Source organism: Mycteria americana, chromosome 14 (assembly GCF_035582795.1).
Source record: "Mycteria americana isolate JAX WOST 10 ecotype Jacksonville Zoo and Gardens chromosome 14, USCA_MyAme_1.0, whole genome shotgun sequence".
NCBI lineage: Eukaryota > Metazoa > Chordata > Aves > Ciconiiformes > Ciconiidae > Mycteria > Mycteria americana.
The window spans coordinates 15121399-15143352 of NC_134378.1; the positions used below are offsets into that span (position 1 = coordinate 15121399).

Sequence of the window (21954 nt, forward strand, 5' to 3'; positions counted from 1 at the left end):
TAGCCCCTAAACCAGCTACAAAGATCCTTTTGGATGAGCCCAGTCCTGGGAAGATGCCGAGCTCTGGAGGAGCGTTCTGCCACACACACAGCAAGGTGTGCATTGGCTCACGCTGAGCCCCGCCGGCTTTCAAACAGAGTTTAAAACAAACTTGCCCTTGGGACAGACTCCTTTTCATTTACAAGTGAATCAGCAGAGATGGCAAGACTGATTTGCCATGCTACTGCCCAGCACCTTTTAAAGATTTTTGTAGGAGACAGATTTCTTCCAGGTGAGCTCTGTCCTTCCTTGGCACATCTTCTCCCTTGGACACATTATCATAGTTACTATTAGCTCATGCAAATCCATAGGACAAGCTCCTTATCTTTACATCTCCTTCACCCAAGAAGTAACATATTTTGAGACACTGTACAAAAAATCACCAAAAATTAAGTAAAAGAATTACTCTGCACCTCTGAGGACAACCTCACCAAAGGCAGGATGGACCAAAACGCATACGGAGAAGTGAGCAGAGCTGAGGAGCAGGGATGCATCACCCTGAAGCTGGAGCCAGCGATGAATGCAGCTTGGCACGGCTGAACAGGAAACGTGGGGGGTTTCCCCAGCTCGGATGCTTTTAATGCACTGCTTCACCTTTGCACATCTGTTGACCTTTCCACTCTGTTTATTTAAAATATAAATGGTTTAAACAGGGCCTTACTCATCAGTGATCGTACAGCACCAGCCAAAAAAATGCCCCAACTTCAGCGCACAGGAAACGATTCATATATAATAAAGCAACATCGGCGTGTGTCCGTGGAGCAAATGCTTCCTGGTTTTCCTGACCACAGCATGTCACAAACAGCAGGCTCTCCCATATTTAATTTTGCTTTAAAAGCATATTCAACAGTTCCCAATTTAGCCCAGTAAGTGAAAGCAAAACCTGCAAGAAGCCCATCCACCTCCAACTCCATGGGGCACAGGCAAGGACGGGACAAAAAGGCAGCACTTCCCAGCTCCATCCTGGAGCCCCGGCTTCAGAGGACGATGACGAGGCAGGGACGCAAGCGGCACACTGCCGCAGCCCGGGATGAGCCTTGGTGAGCTGCAGGGTCTGCTTCTGCCTCGGCTCCTGCCCCAGCTCTCAGTTGCCTGTGGGTCCCTGAGCTCCAGCAGCAGCCGTGGGGAAGGCGCAGCACTGCTGCCTCTGCACCGGGCAGGGATGGCTACCGCGGGGCTCAGCGTGGCGGCTGGAGGTCAGACCTCTGGCCATATCTTTGCCCTCCTCGCTGCCTTGTGCAGCGTTACCTGGGGTTTTCCACTACCCAGGTTATCCCGCGCACTCTGGATAATGGAGAACTGATTGCACTTTAAAGAGCTAGACATACAGTGCCTGAATTATTTATCTTTGAACATGCAGAAACAGGCCAAATTCCCAAGTGATGTGAAACAGCCCTTATAAGAAATGCAAAGGGGGCTGCCAAAGCTGCCCTGGTAGGCACACAAGAGCTGCATGGTTGGACCCTCACACACGCACATGTCACATCTGCCGAGATTCTTGCTGCCCAGGTGATTTATACCCTGGAGGGTGTGGTGCGCTCAGGAGTGGGTGCTGGTCCAGAGCCTCACCCGTGTAACCGCTCAAGGGGCCCCTCTGTGCCTATAAACCAACCACTGTGACAGCAAGTCCCCAAAGAGCAGGGAAAAAGGCTCAAACAAATGTGTTAATGCAAATCAAAAGGGTCCGGTGTGTTCCCACAGCTTTCCTGCACAGCTCCTTCAGCTCTGCAGGCGAGTTGTACTTCCCCTGCAATCATTAACCCAGCCGTGCCCAGCCTGGTAGTGCCTGGCACTATATTGCACCAATAAAGATAACGCCGCAATAGCTGTGTGTGCCCCAGATAAAATAATACCCATGCATCTGCTCTCGTACTTTTTCTTCCTTTTACGTGAGGTCAGCTCATTGCAATAGCTGGAAGTAAAGATCAAATTCCTGCCATTGCTCCCTGCCACCACAGCCACGGATGTGGCTCCTTCCAGCAGTTTCTCCCTTCGGCCTGGTGCACGGATGCATCCCAGAATCTCTCCCCGAGCATCCCGGGGGTGCAGGAGGCTGGGATACCCCGGGGGGGGGGGGGGCAGGCCGAGCCCTGCCTGGGGGCTGCGAGGCTCCCGGTGCGCAGGGGGACGGGAAATGGGGCCTTTTGCAGAAGACGCACCTGCCCCTACCCCTGCTCTCTCCTTACCTCGCTTCTTCTCGCTCCCCCATCCCTCTCTCCATCCTCCCCTTGCTGCCCTCTCCCCCTCTTCTTCCCCCCCAACGTGGGGTCCTCTCCCCTGCTCCCCTCTATCCCTGTCCCTCTCCCCCCACCCATCCTTCCTCCCTCCCCTGCCCCTCCCCGTCTCCCTCTCCCCCCGCACCGCCTTGCCTTACCCTCACTTTCGCTTTGGCCTCAGTTTCCCCGCCATTGGCCGGGTCGCCGCCGGTAGCCGCCGCTGATTGGAGAAAGCGCTCGTCCGTCAGGGCGGGGCGCCCGCCCCCGCGGTGGGACCCGGGGAGCGCGGGGGCGGCGGCGAGAGGGCAGCGGCGGCGGCCGGCGGCAGGTACCGGGGCCGGGCGGGGATGCGGGAGGGATGCGGAGGGGCGGAGGGGCGCGGAGCGGGCACGGCGGGGCGCGGGCTGCCCGGGCGAGGCCCCCCCCGCACGGTAGGACCTAGCGGGCGGTGCCGCACGTGTCTGCGGGAGCGGCGCGGGGAGCCCCGAGGAGGCGGGGATGGGCGCGGGGCACTCGCCGCTCGCCGCCGGGGGATGAAAAGCCCCGGGATGGGGCTGGCGGCGGCCGGGGGGGGCGCGGGGCAGGGGTGAGCGGTGCGGTGCCCGGCGGCAGGCAGCGCTCCGGCCCCGGGCGTGCGGGCTTTTGTGCGGGATCGGTGGTTTGGTGGCAAGAGCTCGAGGTCCGCGTCGGGAGAAGCCCGTCGTATTTCACCGGGGGGGGGGGGGGAAGCCACCAAAATAGCCCAACGCTTTGAGATTTTCCATTTGCAAGCCATCTCCTGTGGTGCTTCAAACCCGGTATTTTTACCACCTTGTAACTGAAATTCGTTAGAACTGATTCATTGGGGTTGGTTTGGTTTGCTGTTTTTTCTTTTATCAAAACCTTGCCTTTCTACGGGAAATGCAAAAGCTGCAGAGAAAAGGTGGAAAATAGGAAAAGCTAGTAAGGTGGCATGGCAAAATGATGCTTACAACGAGTAAAAAGTATGTTAATGGTGAAATGGTCCTTGTTTCAAGAGGGTGGTAACTGAAGTTAGAGAAGCAAGTCTCAGGCAGCGTGCTGAGCAGAAATCAGAGCACTTTCGTCGCCTGACCTATATTACTTTTACTAACCTATTTGTTCAGATGATACGAATCAAAAGCATTGTTATAATAAAAATGTGTTTTTCAGTTCTGAGAGCTCAAAAGGCACAAGTGGGCATTAATCACATGAGTTTGTTGCGTTAACGGTTTATTACCATTTTATAGGCTGTTTGGTTTTACCAGGCAACACGCTACAAATGTGATGTTATCCCAGTCTGGCACCTCCTGTTTTTTGATTTCTGGGCTCCTACTTTCTGTAGGCACACACGTTAAAACAGCATTTGTGGGGGAACGAACACAAAAGAGATCTTCAGAGACGTATGCTTTGAGCTGTTGTAAGTGCGAGCAAAAGGATGAAACAGGGGGAGAGAGGGTTAGTAAAATAATGAAAAGAAATAAAAAATGTAGCTATTTATATGCAAAGAGGTCTAGCCTGCGGGCTGCTGAAAATGATCGGAAACTGAAGCAGCAGCCCTCTGCGCTGGGCGGGCTGCGAGGGACAGACCACAGCCACCTGCCCTGCCACCGCTCGGCCGAAACCGTGCTGGTGCGCGACGAGCGTGTCCAGGCGTGACGGCGTCATCTGAAGCCCTGTGAAATAGCCACTCCGCTGATGCTGCCTTCATTTGCCCTGCATGTGGGGCAAACCCACAAAGTGACAGTGGCAAAAACATTAAGCGTGGCCCTGGGATGACAAATGAGCCTGGAAGCAGCAATTCCTGCGAGGGTTCGATATTCTTGGCCAGCAAACCCGGGAACTACCTGAGCAAGTACTTACTAGAAATCTTTACAGACATTAGAGATTTACAGGCAAGGGGGAAGATGGGATCAGCCACTAACAAAAGAAATATCCACCGGCTTAGGGAGATCAGCATCCAGCTGCTCAGTGCCTCATGATTTCCGATCGCAAACTCCTTGAGGCAGCTTTAATCTTTTTGTGTGTGTGTGTCTTTACGGCATGGAGCGTGCTGGGGAGGATCCTGCTCTCCGATTTGGGGCTTTATACCCTGCAGTAGCACAAAAAGTGAATCGTGGCTTTGCTTTACGCTGCTTATTTTGTTCGGTTCACCCCAAAAAGACATCACTGAGCAGTTGCTTTGTTGTCCTTTATCTTAATTGCGTGTACGAAGCCCAGAAACCTGCCTTTGCCTACAGGGCTGGTCACAACCCCCAGGTGAAGGTGCTTGAATCCCAGATTGCCAAATATTCTGCTTTACCATTTGGGTTTCTTGTCTCTCTCACCTAGTTCCTCGAGCGGCTGCCCGTAAGTTGATTATTCAGAGCCTGGGACATCCGCATCTTGCAGAATCCCATTAACGCAACGGTGAACGGTGGAAATGCTTTGCGAGACTCTGCACTTAGCAGAGCTGGTGGGTTAGTGAGACGCTAAGTACGATTTCAGGGGAAAGGTTCCCCCTTTGGATTTTATGCTTAATAAACCGAGGTTGCTGAGTTAAAGCAACCTGCGGGAGTTGTTAACCACGCACAGGGTGTTTCGGATGTGGGCTGCCCTGAAATGCATTGGCGTTCTGGTCTTGATTTCAATGGCCATCCTGAAATGTGCTGTGCTTTCCTACTACATTTAAAAAACGCATTCTCTTGGCCCAGTGAGGGGCTGATCCTTGCGCAGAGGAGCAGAATCGGAGCACTAATGGCCCCGACCACACCACAGGCAGGATCGGGGGCTTTGCCCGCAGGGTCGGTGGCAGCGCGGCTCTCCCTGCGCCTGTGTTTCGGCAGGTTCCCCAGCTCTCCCAGCCCTCTCTAGCTGTTGGATCTCTGGATGCAAGAGCTGTTCCTATGCTGGAGCCACTCTCCTTTCCCTTTTCAAAACTGATTTATTGCTAGACCTCCCCACGATATAATTACTTTTCTTCCATTTTGGCCTTGAGCGACCTCTCAGCGTACGAGTGGTGGTGCTGAACTGGGGGATTTGAGAACAAAGAGTTTCTGCAAACACTTTCTGGGAAAAATGCTCTGAGAGAGGTCAAGGACTTCATCTGGTTTATGAATCCTGGACAAAAGCACCCATCCTACTTCGGTAGCTGTGATGAGTGATTGTAGAGTACTCGGAGAGGGCTACTAACTTTAATAGATTTTGCATCAGACCTCTCGTTAGTACAGTGGAGAGCATGAGATGAGGCAGTGAAGTGTTTAATATTAACAGAGTAATGTTATTCTAACCTTAAATCTCTCTTCAGGCAGAAGTACCCCTAAATCTGGGCTATTACTGCATTGCTGGTGTAAAAAATAACGTCATTGCGCTTCTAGGTTGTAAATGAGTTTGTGAGCAGTGGAAACATGTTAGCGGTGGGAAGTACTCTGTTTATTCTTGTTCGCCTCATTCAGCAAAGTGCTGAGCCTTTTCAGCAGTTTTTTTAAACTCCTGGAGCAGCAAAGATACTAGCCCCGTTTCTTCTCTTGTGCTATTCCACTGACATATGTATAGTTACACTACAACTGAATTTGATTGCTATTGTTAATGGATAAATTATATTGCTGGGTGGCATCAGTAATCTTCAGTCATTTGAATTCTCAGAGCTTGGCCTGGTTGCTTCAAGAAAGAAAATGAAATGCTGACAGGCTTTGTTTAACTGTCGGCCAGTGGTTTGAAGGAGTTAAGGAGTCGTTTTCATGTTGAGGAAGCAAGGCCAAACACTTCTTTTCCCAAAAAATACTTTGACTTTGCAATGTTCTGGCTGAAAAAAATCCAAGGAAAAGTACTTTTTGGCATTTTTATAGCTATGGTTTCATATTTGTGAATTCAAGTGCTTTGGGTATGCTATGAAATAGGAGTTGATTTTTCTAGACGGCATTAAGAGATAAAAAAAATACGTTTAGATTCTAGAGTTCTGATAAATTATACCAACCCATGGCACAGAAATAAAAAGTCCCCAAACATTTGAAGGACATGGGCTCTATTAGATTTTCTGTTCCCTCATAGCCTCTTCTTGGAAAACTGCATCAATCTTTTTAACTTAACATACTCCACATAAATGAGATTTGAAAATTTGGTTCAAGCTTTCTTTTCCTTTAAATACCCCATAGAAAACAGAAGCTCAACCCTTGTCCTGGCTGCAAGTCGGAGCAGCTGCCAGGCTGCTCTACCTTGCCTTAGCTGGAAGGGCTTGCTAACGCCTTCCCTCCGGGACCGGTCTGATCCTGCACCGCTTCAGCGTAATCGAGGACAGGGCAGATGCCATGGAGCTTTATGTTAGCATAAGAATTCCCCAAAAAAAGAGATTTCCTCGCGGTGCTTTCAAAGCAGCTTTGTGGTCGTCTTTGTATTGCTGGAGTGGATTCAGTCTCGTGGGGGATTTAGACCCTTCGAGCTGGATGTGAGTCTTGGTGACAACAGAATCGGCCTTGTCTGGAGTCCCCCTATAACCCTGATCAACCTGTGGTCCCTTTAGTGTTGTGTATTTTCCTCTTATTTGGCGGAAAACCTTGAAAAGAGTATTTTAAGATGCTGAAGAAACAGAATTAAAAGGAGTGAAAAGCAGGTATCCAGCCTGTGGTACACTGATTATCTGTCTCCATTATTCTTGTTTTAAAATAATTTAAAATACTGCCTTTTTTCAAGAGGTAATAAAAAACAACTTCCTTGCCTACCACCACAAAGAAGCCAATTTTTATTCCCTTGAATTACCTTTTGCTTTCTGTGAGAGATCTTGGGAACCCTGCTTGAATGCCTTATGGGAGCAGACACCGCTCACACGGGTAAGCAGCAGCGGCAGGATCAGGCCCATCATTTCTTAGGGAGCACTGATCGCAATCAGTCCTCAGTGACCATGTTCAAGCTGATAACCGAGAACAAGGTTATCCCGCTGTGTCCATTCCTCGTAGCACCTTGGCGGGGGCTGTAGCATGCGAGCAGGTCCTTAGCAAGGAAAATTAAAAAGTTCCGGAGTCAGAAATGAAAACCGCACTACGCTGCTGCGTGGAAGCAGGAATCCCTTGAAGGCAATTTTCAGATTTCCAAGTAAATCCAACAGCTGCTGTCTAAGGCTGCGAGAAAAGGGAGGGTACAAAGTAGAAGCCGTCTCCACATTGTGCATGGACAGCAAACCCCTCTGAATTCCAGCAGATGTTTTGGGTTGACAATGGGAACATTATATGCCTGTTTATTCCTTTATCTCGGGAAGAAACACCATTTGGCAACAATTTGCTCCCTGGCAGTAAGAATGAATTACTGACCAGATTGAGCGTTGTCAGATGAAAGATGTGCCAGCCTGCAAGAGGGGCAGCTTGCAAACCGCGTGGTGCTTGCGGAGGGTGCGTGCACACCCGTGTACGCACCTTTCTCTATACATTATTACGTATATTGATATGTGTTTGTATGGGATTGCTGTTTCATACAGAGCTGGGTTTCTTAGAGAGGTCTGTTAATGCAGAACGGTATTGCTCAGCATTTTTCCACCAGCATCTCTCAAAGGAATCGGTGAAGTCTCACCTCTTCTGATCAGCAGGGATTTTTATTTATTTAGATGCAGCCAGCCACAGAAGAAGCGGGCAGCCGAGGACAGCGCAGCCAAGGTGTACCTGCCTGTTTGCAACCTGTTGTGCTTTGTGGCCGTCCTTGAGATTTTTCGGTGCTTTCGACATTAGACGTTTGCTGTAGCCACTGTAGGAACTTGCAGCTCAAGGGCTCGCCATTGAAATGGCTCTGAGGTTTCTAAGGAAGGCATCATTTCGGGTTGGCTTCTTCTGCTCATCCTTGGTGGCAGCGGTCAGCAGCCCTGCAAGCTGCCAGCGTGCTGATCTCGTGCTCTGTCCCATTCCCCTTTGGGTCTAGGTTCCTACCCTTCCTCTGGTGGTAGTTGTAGCTGTAGTTTGTGGTTATGGTACTGGTTTGGGATTTTGAGCCAGAGAATGAAGAGAAGTCATACCTTTGAAAGTGGTCATCATTTCCTCTCGATTACACAATAAGGCTGTGCCCTCTTCAGAGAAATCCCAAAATATACCCCAGTGTGTCAAGATCTAGGGTGTTGCGTGATCAAATGCAAATTAACTGCAAGCTGACGTTGTGTTTATTCAAAGTGGATGAAATATGATGAAGTACGATGCTTTCGTTTAGCTCATCTTTGGAGGGCGGATAGGGCGTGCTTGGGGTCAGGAAACTTAGAAGCTGCAAACGCCAAGTCAGAAGTCCTACGGTTACGTGAGCCTATGTGCTGATGTTTTCTAAACTCCCTTGTGCCACGTCAGATTTGTGCTGAAAGGGTTAATTTTGCACCGTCTGGCTTTGTGCCTGTTCAAATATTGTTTGTGTTGTGGTAGCCAACATGAGGCCAGAATAAGCTGAGGGTAATATGCTTGGCTAATCCAACAGAAATATGATTATGTGCCCATTCCTGCTCCAGATCGTATCTGCAGTAATGGGTGATTGAGTAACACACAAAATAGTGGTTGTGGAGACATGGCTTGAGGGCTCTAGATAACCTGGATATGATGATCGCTTTGCAGTGGGCAACAGAGAGACAATAGGAATGTCTAACTCAAAATTAGGTACTTAACTTTAAACAAGTAATTAAGAGAGAGAAATCCCAGCAGAATGACTTCTTAGGGAGTCACCTGAGATGTAGAAACTGGGGTTACTTAACTTTGCATTTTGCATGCCGTAGTGACTTCCTAGGTGCTAATCTGAGGTTAAGCAAAAAATGAACAGCTGGAGTTCTACTGTATTTTGCAAAATGGCCCATTTCAAGCAGTGAGTTCATTTAAGTGCTGTCTGGGAGGCTGTGCTGTTCCCGGGCTTGGCAGGAATCTCAAGACTAATACCTAAGAGGATTAGAGAGCATCACTGAACGTTAAACAAGATCCAGGCTAAGCGGTGTGCACCAGTGAGCTTGTGCTCCGGCGGCTGTTTGGGGAAGCTATTACGTGCTGATCTGGAAACGAAGTGGGCTTCTGTGGGAAGTGCTCTTCCCTCAGCTGGATCCTTCCTGTAGTTTCTGTTTCTCTCGTGCTCCCACTTGACTCAGTTTCCACCCTGTGCCCGTTCCATGGACTCGTGCTCTTGTGCTCACTGAGGATGGCGAATGTTGCAGGGGATGCCGATGATCAGCAAGTTTCTTTTTCCATGATGCATTTAGCTCTTCTAATGTGCTCTCTTCATCTCTGTGTTGTCTGGTTTGAGAGAGGAATGGGTGGGCATTCAGCCCACCAACATGGGGTTGAGCTGGAGAACTTGTCATAGAAAGGTCAAGCTAAAGACTCCTGTTGGCTGGTAGAGCAATATGACCTCTTGGTGCATGATTTTCCCCAGAAAGTCCGCTTACTATGGAGAATAGGGGTTGGAAGGTAATCTTGTCTAGGAAAAAGCGAAGTGCTTGGATGAAGTAATTTGGACGTTGGTCTCCAACCCCCTTTGTCCACAGCGTGTAAAAGAGACAGCATGGAGGCTATGTCCCATGACAGATCTTCTCTCCCTTTGCAGCACTGTGTAATGCCCCAGGGTTTCACATAGATGTCTTCCCATGCTGCAGCAGAAACTGGGGATTTAAGATTTGTATTTCATCTCCAAATGTTGATCTATTTGATCCATTTGAAAGGAAAAAGGCGTTAAGGCCCAACGAAGGGACGGTTCTTCAACAGTGAGGGTTCATGTGAAACCCACTTCTGACAGCTCCTCGCTCGCAGTCTGCAGTGGCACAGGCATGGCGGGGGTTTTAAGGGAAAAAACCAATTGTGGAAATGTGCAAATTTCTTTAGGCTTTTTGAATGGGTGACAGTAGAAAGGGGGGTTGTGGTCTGAGTTAGGGTAGAAATAGTTCGGGCTCCAAGCACGATTGTGTTTCTGCTTTTGCTCTTACGATCAAGCCAAAATAGATTCCCGATACTCTGCAAGAGGAGTGCAGCCTGGTGTAATACATGAATTGATCATTCAGTGGGAAAAAAAAAGCCAGATGAAGGAGATATCTCAATGAAAAGGCTGTTATCCAGCAGCAAGGTAGGAGAAAAGCCTTTGGAAAGCCTTTTGGAGGCTTTGCTACTCCAGCAATGACTGTTGCCCTCTGTTTATAAGGAGGATGCAATAATTCTGTATAATATTAACACACCACCTACAACAGAAGGGCCTCATATTTTTTGTGCCAAATCCTTCTTTTTGTGGTATGGCTTCCACAAAGTTTCATGGTATCGCTTCCTCTGGTTTGACCTTTTTGTTTTTACCTTCATTGTTTTTACCTTTTACCTAATCAAACCAGGAGGAAGAAAAAGAGTAAGTTCCTGTAAACCATGATAGATGTCAGCATTATTCTATTATATTTATCCCGTACTCAGCATCCTTGCATTGTGTAACATAGGATGTTGCATTTTTTTGGATTTTTATTGCGTCTATCTTTAGAAGCAGCAAAGAGTTGTCTCACATTCTTCATTTGGGTTTCGCTCGTTTTGTTTCATTTCTTGTATCATAGAGGATTTGCCTGAATCTGCATCTTCTGCATGGAAACAAAGCAGGGATATCTATAGGAACTAACTGGGAATCATTGGAAAAAGCTGACTAACGGCTCATGCAGAAACGTTATCCTGAATACTAAGCATCCTTAAATGGGTTGTAAGAATCCAAATGATGGAAAATAACGCCATGCTGTGGGCAGGGTTAGATACTGGGAAATGCTGGTGGTGTGTCCGTGTTGGAAGAGCCACGGAGACGGCCGGCTCCATGGGCGGTAACGGTGGCTGGAGAGCACCGTACGGTGCCAGCACGAAAACCTCATCATTGATCGGGTTTCTGGGTAGGAAAAAGATATTAAAGCAAGAGTGATGTTAGGGAGAGGGAGTTAGGTATTATAGCATAAAAGAACCTTTTGTCTGGCTAATCTTTGCTACGGCAGAATATAGTGGCCCGGTTAAATCTGCTTTGTGCCAAGGCACTGCAAGTTTGTAGAGATGGTCTAAGGCAGCTGCAGCCAATTGTATTTGCACAGATAAGCTGGAACAAATAAGTAAGCTCAGAAAATCTGGCTAGATTTATCTTCAAAGCATTTTCAAGCAGCTAATTGAAAATTATCCAAGCCACCTTCCTGATTTCTTGCATATTGTTGCATTAATTTGCCAGGGAGTGGAAAGTGCTTGGAAAACATACAAAGGATTTGTGAGTGCTAAGCTTTACTATTTGGAATTTATTTAATTATAAATGTGTCCTTACTCATGTGATAATTTAAAGGCAGCTTCTATTGCTCTCATCCGTGCTTCGGACTCTGGCGGGACTGATCATGTAAAAACATGTCTCTGACAGGAGGGGTGGGCCAGGATATTCCCATCGCCCTCCGCTTCTGGATGCCTCCTCCCCTGCACTTCAGCCGTCCCTGCGGCACTGACGCTGAGCACGGCGTTGGATGTACGGTCAGCTGGCTGCTCTTTAGATGTGTTTCTCGTTCCTGAAACGTTTCCGTGTGTGCAGGACGACGCTGGTCCTGTAGGAATTGCTTACAAAAGGCTCCAGGTTGGTCCCAATGCTGCTCCCCTCTGTATTGCTGAACCAAAGGGTTGCTTTTTAAAAGCGTGCAAAAAAAAAAATGCAAGGTTCACACTTCACGTAAGCTGAGGAAAGTTCCTCAGCTGCCCGGAAAACAACGCAGTGTTGCACGGGAACAACCCGATCACCCCGTGCTTTCTTTTATCTCCCTTTTAACTGAATCAGCGCCCTGAGGACAAGCCCCGTTCACAGGACCAGGACGTGGATTTATCTCGCTTCTGGGAGGCTTTCCTCTTCCTAAACCAGCGAGTGGATTACGCTTGATCCATATGGTGTTTATCAGCTACAACAGAAGTAATACTGATAATCCTCTGAAGCCAAACTGTCCGAGAAAAATTCAGTATGTGTTACTGAGAGAAATTAAATGTACAAACGCAGATGAATTTGTCCCTTTCTGGAGTAACACGAGCTTGGTACTTGGATGTGGACTTCTCCAAAGTCAAAGGATGTGTTTAGTAAGGTCAGGCTCACTCACACGTCGGGGAGAACAACGGAGATCGCCCAGCGCAGCCCCCGAGCGTCGCCTGGGGCTGCTCCTCCCTGGTTTGCAGTACATTTTCTGATCATTTTTTATCCCCTATTCCTGTTCCTTAGCAAATATGTCCATGTATGCCCTAGAATTGAAAAAATTATTAAGTCTGCCCATAAACCGTAAACTGTGCTCAGCTATGGAAAGCAGAAGTTATGAGTAGATGTTACTTGCCACAATAATACCCTCTAAAAGTCAAAAACCATAGAGTGAAAGGGAAGATTAACTATTATTGGGCATGCTTCAGCAAATGGGATTATTTGGCTTGTCAGTTATGAGTTAATTTGTAACGTTAATCTAATCGCAGTCCTCGGCAGAGACACAAAATGTTTTTAATTGGTCCTGTGACTTTTTAAATGATCACCTGATGAAAAGCCTGCAAGTTTTACTATTGATTTAATGCTAAATATTAGGTGGGGGAGTCTTTACAGATTTCATCACGAAATACAAATCGTATGCTGTCATTGCCTTGCTACTTCTGTTGTGTTGACATGGTAATGTTGGCAGTCTGGAACCAGCTGTACGGCTGAAAAAAAGTTGAGTGAAAATCTTGCAGCAAAATGAGTAAATCTATAGCTGGGAGATAATAGCATTGGGACTGATTCAATGTGAGCAAGAAATCACCAGCTGAGTCATTAAAAACAGAGATGAATGGGAAGCAATAAATAGATGGCTCAGATGAATAAGAATGATTAGGAAGTGCGTGAAGTTGGTTGGGTTTTTTTCCCTAAAGATTATATTTTGTCCTCTGAAGTGGCATATGGCTCCTATGAAAGCTAATATTCCTAGTGAATGTGTCACTGCCAGTTTATAAATACTTCGAGAGATAAAAAGCAGCACCGGGCAGGAGCGGGGTTCCTGCCCACAGCTCCTGAGCACAAGTTGTTAGTCCAGGTCCATCGGGAGATGGCCAGGACGTGGGCTTTGGGGGCAGAGAAGGCTTCTGTGTGGGGGGAAACATCTGCTGCTTGGAGGAAAGACTGGTTGCTTTCTTGGAAATGTTTCACCCTGTGTTGACTGCTCAGCTGGACTAGGGGTAACCAAAGTCAAAGGGGAGGATGATGTGGTCACCTGGGTCTGGTGGCCCAGACTCCTGCTACTTCAAGGAAAAGAAAACTTGAATGAAAAGCTGTAATCTCTTTGCTGACTCATGAAATACCGAAGTAGCAATGTATATTCATGAAATATTATCAAAGGAGATATCCCAGTGCTGGTAAAGAGGCAGTAGGAGCGTTTCCTCCAGGGTGAAGGTGTGCCAGTTTGGGAGCTCTTGGCTCCTGGTCGCATCAGCTAACTAACAGAGATGGGCTTTTTTAATCTACCGAAATCAGTGACAGAAAATCAGTCCCCAGCCAAGCAACCTTCTTCACAAGTGCAGTCAAATGTAAAGTCAGATTTATGTTTGATATGGGAAATGTGCCACTGAAGTCAGCCGGCTGCCGTGCAGGAGGCACGTTTGATTTACACCAGGGGACGTGACCAGTTCCGCCCCTTAGAGCCTGGTCCAGTACCTAATAATCACTTCTGACTTTAATAAAGTTAGAGTGCTAAAGCACTCTTATTTATTGTTTCCAATATTGCATCCAAAGATGAAAAAATAGATTTAGAGCTGTAAGAGTCAGAAGGACATTGGAGGGACGAAAAAGTGAAAAAATATAGTCTTACGTCCAAGGCGTTATCTTTTTGCGTCAGCACATTACAACAGTCTGTCTCTGCAGCAAAAATTCAACGCCTGCAGTTAGTTTTGCATTTACATGTTACACATCGAAGTTAACCTGCGCTGTGCTCAGCCAGCTGAAGCAGAAGTTACCCGGAGGAGTCTGGCGTGGACCTGAAAAGCAGTGCCCTCCTGCCTGCCCAGCGCACCTTGCCCCGCGCTATCGTCAAATTCCTGCTAAAATCTGGACCCCGAAATATTCTGTGCGCTCTGCTCCCCAGACAGGGTAATTAAGATAGAATTATTTGCGACGAAAGGTGGATCTCATTTGTTTAATTTCCTTGAGGACCAGACCTGTTGTAGCGCTGCTGACCTGGATGTTTGAAGCTTGCCTGCGCTACGTGGTCTGTCCTCTGCCCCGCTGGGGTGGGAGCAGGACCCTGATGCTGCTCTAAGCATCACGTTCTGCCAAGTCCTCCTGCCCCGGTGCCTGCAAGAACTGCCAGCACAGGGAAGCACATCGGTGCTCGTGCACGCCATTATCTACCAGGCAAATGTCATTAAGTTTTTCCAGCAACACACAGATGAGTATTAATTTATTCGCCAAAGGCTGCAATATTCCCAGGTTACAGCGATCTGGACGTGGTTCGTTTTACCGGGGAAACAAATGCCCGTTTTTCCCGTTCGCTGCTGATGAGGCTGATTGTGATCTCAAGAGGAACATTTTTATAGGAACCTCTCAAACAGATATTGGCAAAAAATATTGGGAAACACAGGATGCTTTGAAGATGCTCTCTAATAAAACAGTTCTTGCCTAGCATTTGTCATGTATTTAAGACCAGCATTCAAGGGAGAACCTTATTGCTTTCATATTTATAGTTCAGCCAGGCAGGTAAGAAAAAATACTCTTGGTTACCAGCATGATCAGGTGCTGCGATGCACAGGAACTGGTTGAAAGAAGGCAGTCTGCATCGGTAATCAGGTTAGAGTCAGCTGCCTCTGCCCTCCAGCTCTCTCTGAAATGGCATGTAGTCTAATTATAGGAAGGATTTTACCGAATAGTTGTAAACAGATCTGAGAGCTCGGAATAAAATCAATCTGACTGTGGAAACTTTTCGGGATAATTATAAACTGTTATTGGCAGAGTGTGAGAGACCAAAGGACTTTTAACAGTGGGAAACTTGTAGCTGTGCACGCCGTTCTCTGCGGGGGGAAGGAGAGGGACAGAGGTGGTGGCTGGCAGAGTGAGGGTCTGCTGTCTAACCAGGGTCTCTTCGAGAGGAGGGATAAGGGCTTCAGCTGGTAGGGAGACTGCTGTTAGAGGTTTTGGTTTTGTGGGTTTGTTTTTTTTTTTTTAAATACTCTTGGATGTTTTGGGGTTTTCTGTAATATTAATGGTGCCCCAATACCTGGGGTACCAACACACCCCATGGTGGAGGGCACACATCCAGCTGAACTGCACGGTGAAATGTTAATACTTATTAAAAAAACCCCAAACACCCAACAACAAAAAAACAATATTTGAAGGTTTGGGGCATCGTTTTATATAAAGGCATGTGTAAAAATTCTCTCTTCACAGATCACAATGGTCCTGGCTCAGACCTTCACCATCTCCCTACTGACATAAGCGCCAAAAATTGCATCTCCTGGGTGGGCAGGTCCTCGCTGCCCCACAAGGCCACCAGCCCCACCTTGACCTGCCGCTTGACTCTGCGTTCCCGTTCATGGCAATGCCCCGGAATTCAACCGGAGAAAATGGCTTTTGTTTCACTCAGACGCTCAACTTCTCCCACCCGTCTCCTCCTCCCGGCGAGGCCGGCCGGACCTTCGACACCCCGGGCGGGCAGGAGCCGTGCGGCACCCTGCTGAGCAACGGCACGGCGTCTTCCAGCGTGCCCAGCCCCTCCGACTCGTGCGCCGAACCCCTCTGCTCCACCACCCCGGGAGAGGAGGAGACCCGATTCGGTGAAGGGATTAAATACGTGTCGGCCGAAGGGGAGGAACTGGCGTGCGGCTGGGGGGGGTTCACCCCCAGGTGCTTGCAGCTCTTTAACACGTCCAAGGGCGTCTTGTTCTTCCTCTGCGTGGCCTCCTTCCTGCAAGGCATGACGGTGAACGGCTTCATCAACACGGTCATCACCTCCATCGAGCGGCGCTTCGACCTCCACAGCTACCAGAGCGGGCTGATCGCCAGCTCCTACGACATCGCGGCGTGCGTCTGCTTGACCTTTGTCAGCTATTTTGGGGGGAACGGCCACAAACCGCGATGGCTGGGTTGGGGCGTGCTGGTCATGGGCTTGGGCTCCCTGCTCTTCGCCTTGCCCCACTTCACCACGGGACGGTACGAGGCACATTCGGCGGCGGAGATGGGCGTCTGCGGGGGGAACCAGAGCCTGCCCTGCACCCAGGCTGCCTCCAGCCTCTCCAGCTACAGGTTCGTCTTCATGCTGGCGCAGTTCCTGCACGGGATGGGAGCCACGCCGCTCTACACGCTCGGCGTCACCTATTTAGATGAAAACGTCAAGACTAACTACTCCCCTGTGTACATTGGTGAGTCGAGCCGGAGGGGCAGCTCGAAGCCATGAGCTGGGCGATGGGAGGGAGAGCCGGTCCATCTGCCTTGGCACTGAACCGTTTCACAAGAGGTGTTCCCAGTCTTTTGTTCCCGATAACGGGCGAGGTGGTTAATCGAGGGGAAGTGGCAGCTGTTGGGGAGGTTTTGGTTATTTATGGGCAGGAACTGTAAGTGCAGCTGGGTATTTTCACTCCCGCGGCGCATGCCCTGCAGATCAGGAGCTGCCTCCTGCTCCCGGTACGGGGCCAGCTGGGGAGAGCCCTCCAGCGTGCCCCGGCGTGTGCGTGGCATTAGCATCTCCAGCAAACAACCGTAAGGTCGTACCCGTCCGTGCGAGGGGACATCCCCCCTTTAGTGCCGTAGCGCAGCGGGGACGGTCGCTGGGCTGCTCAGATACTGCTGGTGCGAAGCACAGCCAGGCTTCACCGAGGGAAGAGGCTCAGCTCGCTCCTCTGCTCTGTGTGGCTGGTCGCTTGGCGATTGCCAAATACAGCCCTATTGGGTGGAACTGCTGAAAAAGCTGACCTTTTAGCAATTTCAAAATTTAGCAGTCTGCCCATACTGTTGTATCGGAAGGCTGTGCAGGGGGAGGAGGAGATCACAAGGAGACCATCAGTAAGTTGATCTTTCCATGGCAGCAAACTAAAATAAGTGCCAGCGTTGCTGCGTTTAGTGTAGACGTTGCGTGTTGTCAGTGGGGAGACAACGCCGCCGCTCATCACGCCAGCGGTCGGGATGTGGCAGCGGGGTCAGCTACATCCCTGCTAAATAATAAAACAGTGACTACATAAATATGGTTTTCCACTGAACCAATTTTGCCTGCCCCGTGCTATAAAAATTCCCAGGTTGGATGCAAAAGTTTCCCTGGGACATAAGCGTGAGATGAAAACTTGTCAAAACTGTCTGGCTGTGTTTCTCGGGGGCTGCGGGAGCGGGGTGCGGGGCGGCAGGAGGCTGAGCGTCCCGGGTCCAGGAGGGACCCGGGCTGCGGTGGGGCGGGGGACGCTGGGCACCGGCGATGCTCGGCAGCGTCCCTGCCCGAAACGCTGCTGGTCGGCTGACACGGCTTGTTTTCCCTTTCAGCTGTTTTCTACACTGCTGCAATCCTTGGGCCTGCAGCGGGTTATCTGGTAGGAGGAATGTTTCTAAATATTTATACTGAAATTGGCAGAGAGTAAGTGGCTAAAAAATAATCTTGTTCCTTTTCCTTTATGCTATATGTTTCCTTTGGGGTAAAAAAAATAATAGTAATAATCTGGAGCAATGACCTGGTGGCTGGGTGGAAACGTGCCCGCGGTGTTCAGCGGTGTTTCTGCAGGGGTGCTGAGGCTGGAAGGGTGGCTTGCATTAACGCTGTCACTGGAAGAAAATTGCTGACAAACCTGTCAGCTTAAATCCTTCCTCATGCTGCACTGCCTGCGCTAATGAGGCAGCAGGTGAATTTTTTGAATGAGTTCCCTGATGAGGCAACGCTACCAGCAGTGCTGCTCGTCCTCCTGGTAATCCAGCCAGGATGCTTAGTCCCTCCCTGCTTCCTAGTATTTGTAATTTATTCGTATCTCCTTACAGGCTCCTTGGCAGATGAATGGGTTAAAAAGGGGGAGCAGGTTTCCAGGGGACGGAATGGGTTATTTCCACCAGTTTTCTTGCAAAGGGTGGCTCTGGGGTGGAACAAGGATTGTAGCAACCCCCAAAGCACAAATGAAATGGGGAGAGGTGAACGTGCACGCCAGAGATTAAAGGAGAATTAAATGATGTAGTTTCCGAGGCTCGTTAAGTGTGCTCTCCAGTAAGGCAGGCAGCACTCTGGCGTGGCAGGAGGGACGGTGGCCGTGTATCTCCAGCAGATTGCCATGGGAGAGGCCAGAGCTCGGTTTCCTTCGCTGACGTCCCCTCCGTGTCCCCCTGACCCCTGCCAGCTTCAGCGAGAGGCACGCCAAGCTGTCCCGCTCCGTTTCAAACCGCTGCCTCTCTCCCTTGTGTCCTTTCGGCTTCGTTTCTTACAGGATCGACATCGCCCCGGAGAACACGCTGTGGGTGGGGGCATGGTGGATCGGCTTCCTCGGGGCTGGAGCGGCCTCCCTCCTCATCTCCATCCCCATCCTGGGGTACCCCCAGCGCCTGCCAGGTACGGGGCTCCCCCACGGCTCGCGGGAATCGGGGCCGGGACTGCACGGTACTCGCTCTCGCCTTGGGGCTCGCATCCTTGTGCACACGTGGAGCTGGGGACACAAGGGTAGAGGAAGAGCTTCCAGTGTTTAAATTGTAATTCCTACACGGATTTTGCCCCCGCGGCTTTCCGGCTGCCTGTTTCCCCGCTCCTCCCTTGCGGCCGCTGGCAGAGGGAGGATGTCGCGTTGCATTTTCCCCCTGCAAATCCACCGCTTCGGTAGCATCCGCATCCCATGTCTCACATGCTCCTTGTTCCCGTTTGCCTCTCCTTTTCAGGATCCCAGCGGTATATCGTTATGAGAGTGTCAGAGGCTCATCAGCTAAAGGATGGGAGCCACAAAAAAGCATCGGATCCAGACTTTGGGAAAACAGTTAAAGATCTGCCTCGGTGAGAAAACCACCCCACGCCTGAGGTTCAGGGAGCCCTCCCCAGCCGCGAGAGCAATGGGCCCAAACTGAGCTTGCTTTCTGCAATGCTAGCTAAAAGGGTTTGCCCATCTTCAAACTAGCGATGACGCTTTCTCGCAGAGGAGGTTGCAAAGCGCCCGGTCCCGTCAGCGGCTGGGGGCTCTCGGCAAACGGGCCGAACTAGAAATTGTGCTGGGCATCGCGTGGGAGAGCAGGGTACAAGTGGCTGGTCCTGTCTGTGGTTTTCAGAGGCTCACGTGCACGTGTGAAGATCCACCTGCAGGCGTGTCCGACACGCTGAGTTTCACCGCGGGTGGCTTGGTGCCAGCCTTTAGGTGATCGGAGACGCAGTCTCTGCCATCTCGTTCCCTCTCCCCAGCGGCGTTATTTCTTCCTGAGTGCTTGTGCCTGGCCTCACCTGGCCCAATTGGGTGTTGTCCAACGTCTCCTCCTCTCCATCCCCTCGGGGCTTTTCTTCCTTTCCTCTATTTTTGCTTGTGTTAGATCCCTGTTTTGTCCTTTTAATGAGAAAAGAGAGGAAACCAAACCCCCGACTCTTACAGCTCCATTCCAAATCCAGGGAACAAGATATCCTGCACTGTAGCTTTCAGTTCCTTTTCTCTTTTATTCTTGGTTTCCTTTTTTTTTTTTTTCTTTCGCCTTTGCATCTTCCAGCCACCTTTTATGTGTTACAACTTCTTATCTCTCCTGCAAAGCAGTGACACAGCAGCGCATTTAATCGCAGGGCCACTGCTTGGCTCTGCGGTGTGGGCGAGCATGCTTGCACTAAAGGAGGTTTGATAGGAAATGGTTTAAAGGGATCCTGGGTGGGAACAAGCGAGTGGCCAAAATAAAATGTGATCTTTTAACCTGGAAACATTTGCTATGGATCTTTGAAATCTTTTATGATTTTTTTTTTTTTTTTTTTTTTTTTTGTTGAGTTGTATTTAAATGGAGGGCAGGGGGAGAGGTGCTGCTTTATTTACAGCTTGGGTTTAGCTGGTGTGCAAGCTCCGGATGTTGCAGAGATATCTGGGTATCAATTCCTTTCGGAGCTTGCAGTCAATAAGGGGATTTTTCTTTTTTGTATTTCTCCCAGGACCGTTCTTAGGGAGGAGTTTGCATGGGGCAGCCATCACACGTGGATGCAAAGGCAAACAGTCAATGTTGCCAAACCCCGTGCCGCTGCCAGCAATTACTTCTGAACGTTAGTGGTGGTCTTTGTGCTGGCAGAGGGGGATCGAAGCAGGTGCTCGGCACGGGAGTTGTCAGCAGCAGTCGCTCTGTGTTGTGTCAGCGCAACTACTCGCGTTGGTCCGAAATTCTTGGAGACTTCGTAGGAAGTTTACCAGGGGTTAAGGCAGTTTTATGAAGAATATTACATTGAACAGATTTCAATACTGTTATTAAATGGCATTCTTGACTGGGTGCCATTTTCCGAGGTCACAGCTTATTCTCCGCACGGAAATTAAATTCAAAACCTGCATTTAAATAATGATAAGGTTATGACTAAAACCAACACAAACAGGGTAGCGGAGAGGGATGAAATTCAGTGGTTGATGCTTTTCTTGCTTATCTGGAATGAAGCTCCCATTGTTTCTCGGTGAAGGCTGTCTGACAGCAGGTACGGAGGCAGTCCTCCTCCAGGTCCATCTTCTTTCACCCCTCATTCCTGAAGAACAAATACCCGAAGGTGGGCAACTCGTATCAAATAATTCGGATCAGTCCAGACCTTAGTGTGGTTTTCATTTGAAAGCAAAAACCCAACAGACTTTTGTGTTCCCTGCTTTTGATTAATAAAAGGGAAGTGCCTTAAAGGGTTGCTATTCTGGAAACTTGCATTAAAGAGGAGATCACATCTGTGCGTGCAGCTCTTGGGGACGCGTGGACCAGGCTGGAGAGCGAGGCCAAAGGACCCTCTTGTTTTTGTTTTCGTAAGGGATCAGATGCTACACATTTTCTCACAGTATGGACAGTAAGAGTCTAACAAAGATAAGCAGAAATACTGATGAAATAAAATAGTATTCCATGCCGTCAGGTCCGTTCTAAGCGAGCTTACTGAATGGCTGTATTCACAATGCTGTCTAAGAGCAGGAGCTCACAGGAATGCAGCCCATACAGCTTAATCCTCTGCCCTGAAGAGACTTCTGTCTTAATTCTTGGGTTGAAAAGGCCTGATAAAATAGCATTTTCCTTTCTCTGGTTCCATATGATTGCTCTCATGAAATAACCCCTGCTGTCAGCGCAGAGGGATTCAAACAGAAGGCACGTAGAGCTGTGCCAGGAGAGGAGGCTTTGTCCTAGCGAGCTATGGGATGGAGTTTGTGAGGATCACTCACTGGCCCTGATCTTCAACACGAGAAGCTACGGTCAATATTTCACTCATCCCTCTCGGATTAGGTGGCAGGGTGGGGCTTCGGTTTGTCTCATGGCTTTACTACAGCTTCCGTGCGTTGTAGAGGGAGGTTGGTTTACATTCCTGCAGGACATACGTACTGCCCTCCCTTCCCTTGGTGGTGGTCGCAGTAGGGATCATTTTGGGGGAATGCGGGAAAGTCCCCATTCACGTGCTCTAATTTTGCACAAACATCCATCTATTGTTAATGACTCATTAGCTTGTGGCCGTACTCTGTTACAGTCTGGGGTGTCCTGGGCACGCAAGTGTTTCTCAGAGGAGCAGGCTCTGATTGTATAGGTGGTCCCAACCTACTCAGCAGGACCATTACATGAGGAAAGAGTACCTGTATGTGCCCATATCGGTAAAGACTTGCAGGATCAGGCTTTTATAGATGGT

At 49.3% G+C, this 21954-nt stretch overlaps 1 protein-coding gene across 1 annotated transcript in view; it reads left to right on the top strand.

The window, feature by feature from the left end:
• Window positions 1-2566: 2566 nt before the first annotated feature.
• SLCO4A1 (solute carrier organic anion transporter family member 4A1) overlaps window positions 2567-21954 on the top strand; it is a 28431-nt gene continuing 9043 nt past the window's right edge. The window contains exons 1-5 of the mRNA XM_075517315.1: window positions 2567-2583; window positions 15585-16555; window positions 17664-17754; window positions 18587-18708; window positions 19029-19140. Coding sequence (XP_075373430.1) covers window positions 15730-16555; window positions 17664-17754; window positions 18587-18708; window positions 19029-19140 — 1151 coding nt within the window. The 5' untranslated portion in view covers window positions 2567-2583; window positions 15585-15729. The remainder of the gene's footprint in view (window positions 2584-15584; window positions 16556-17663; window positions 17755-18586; window positions 18709-19028; window positions 19141-21954) is intronic.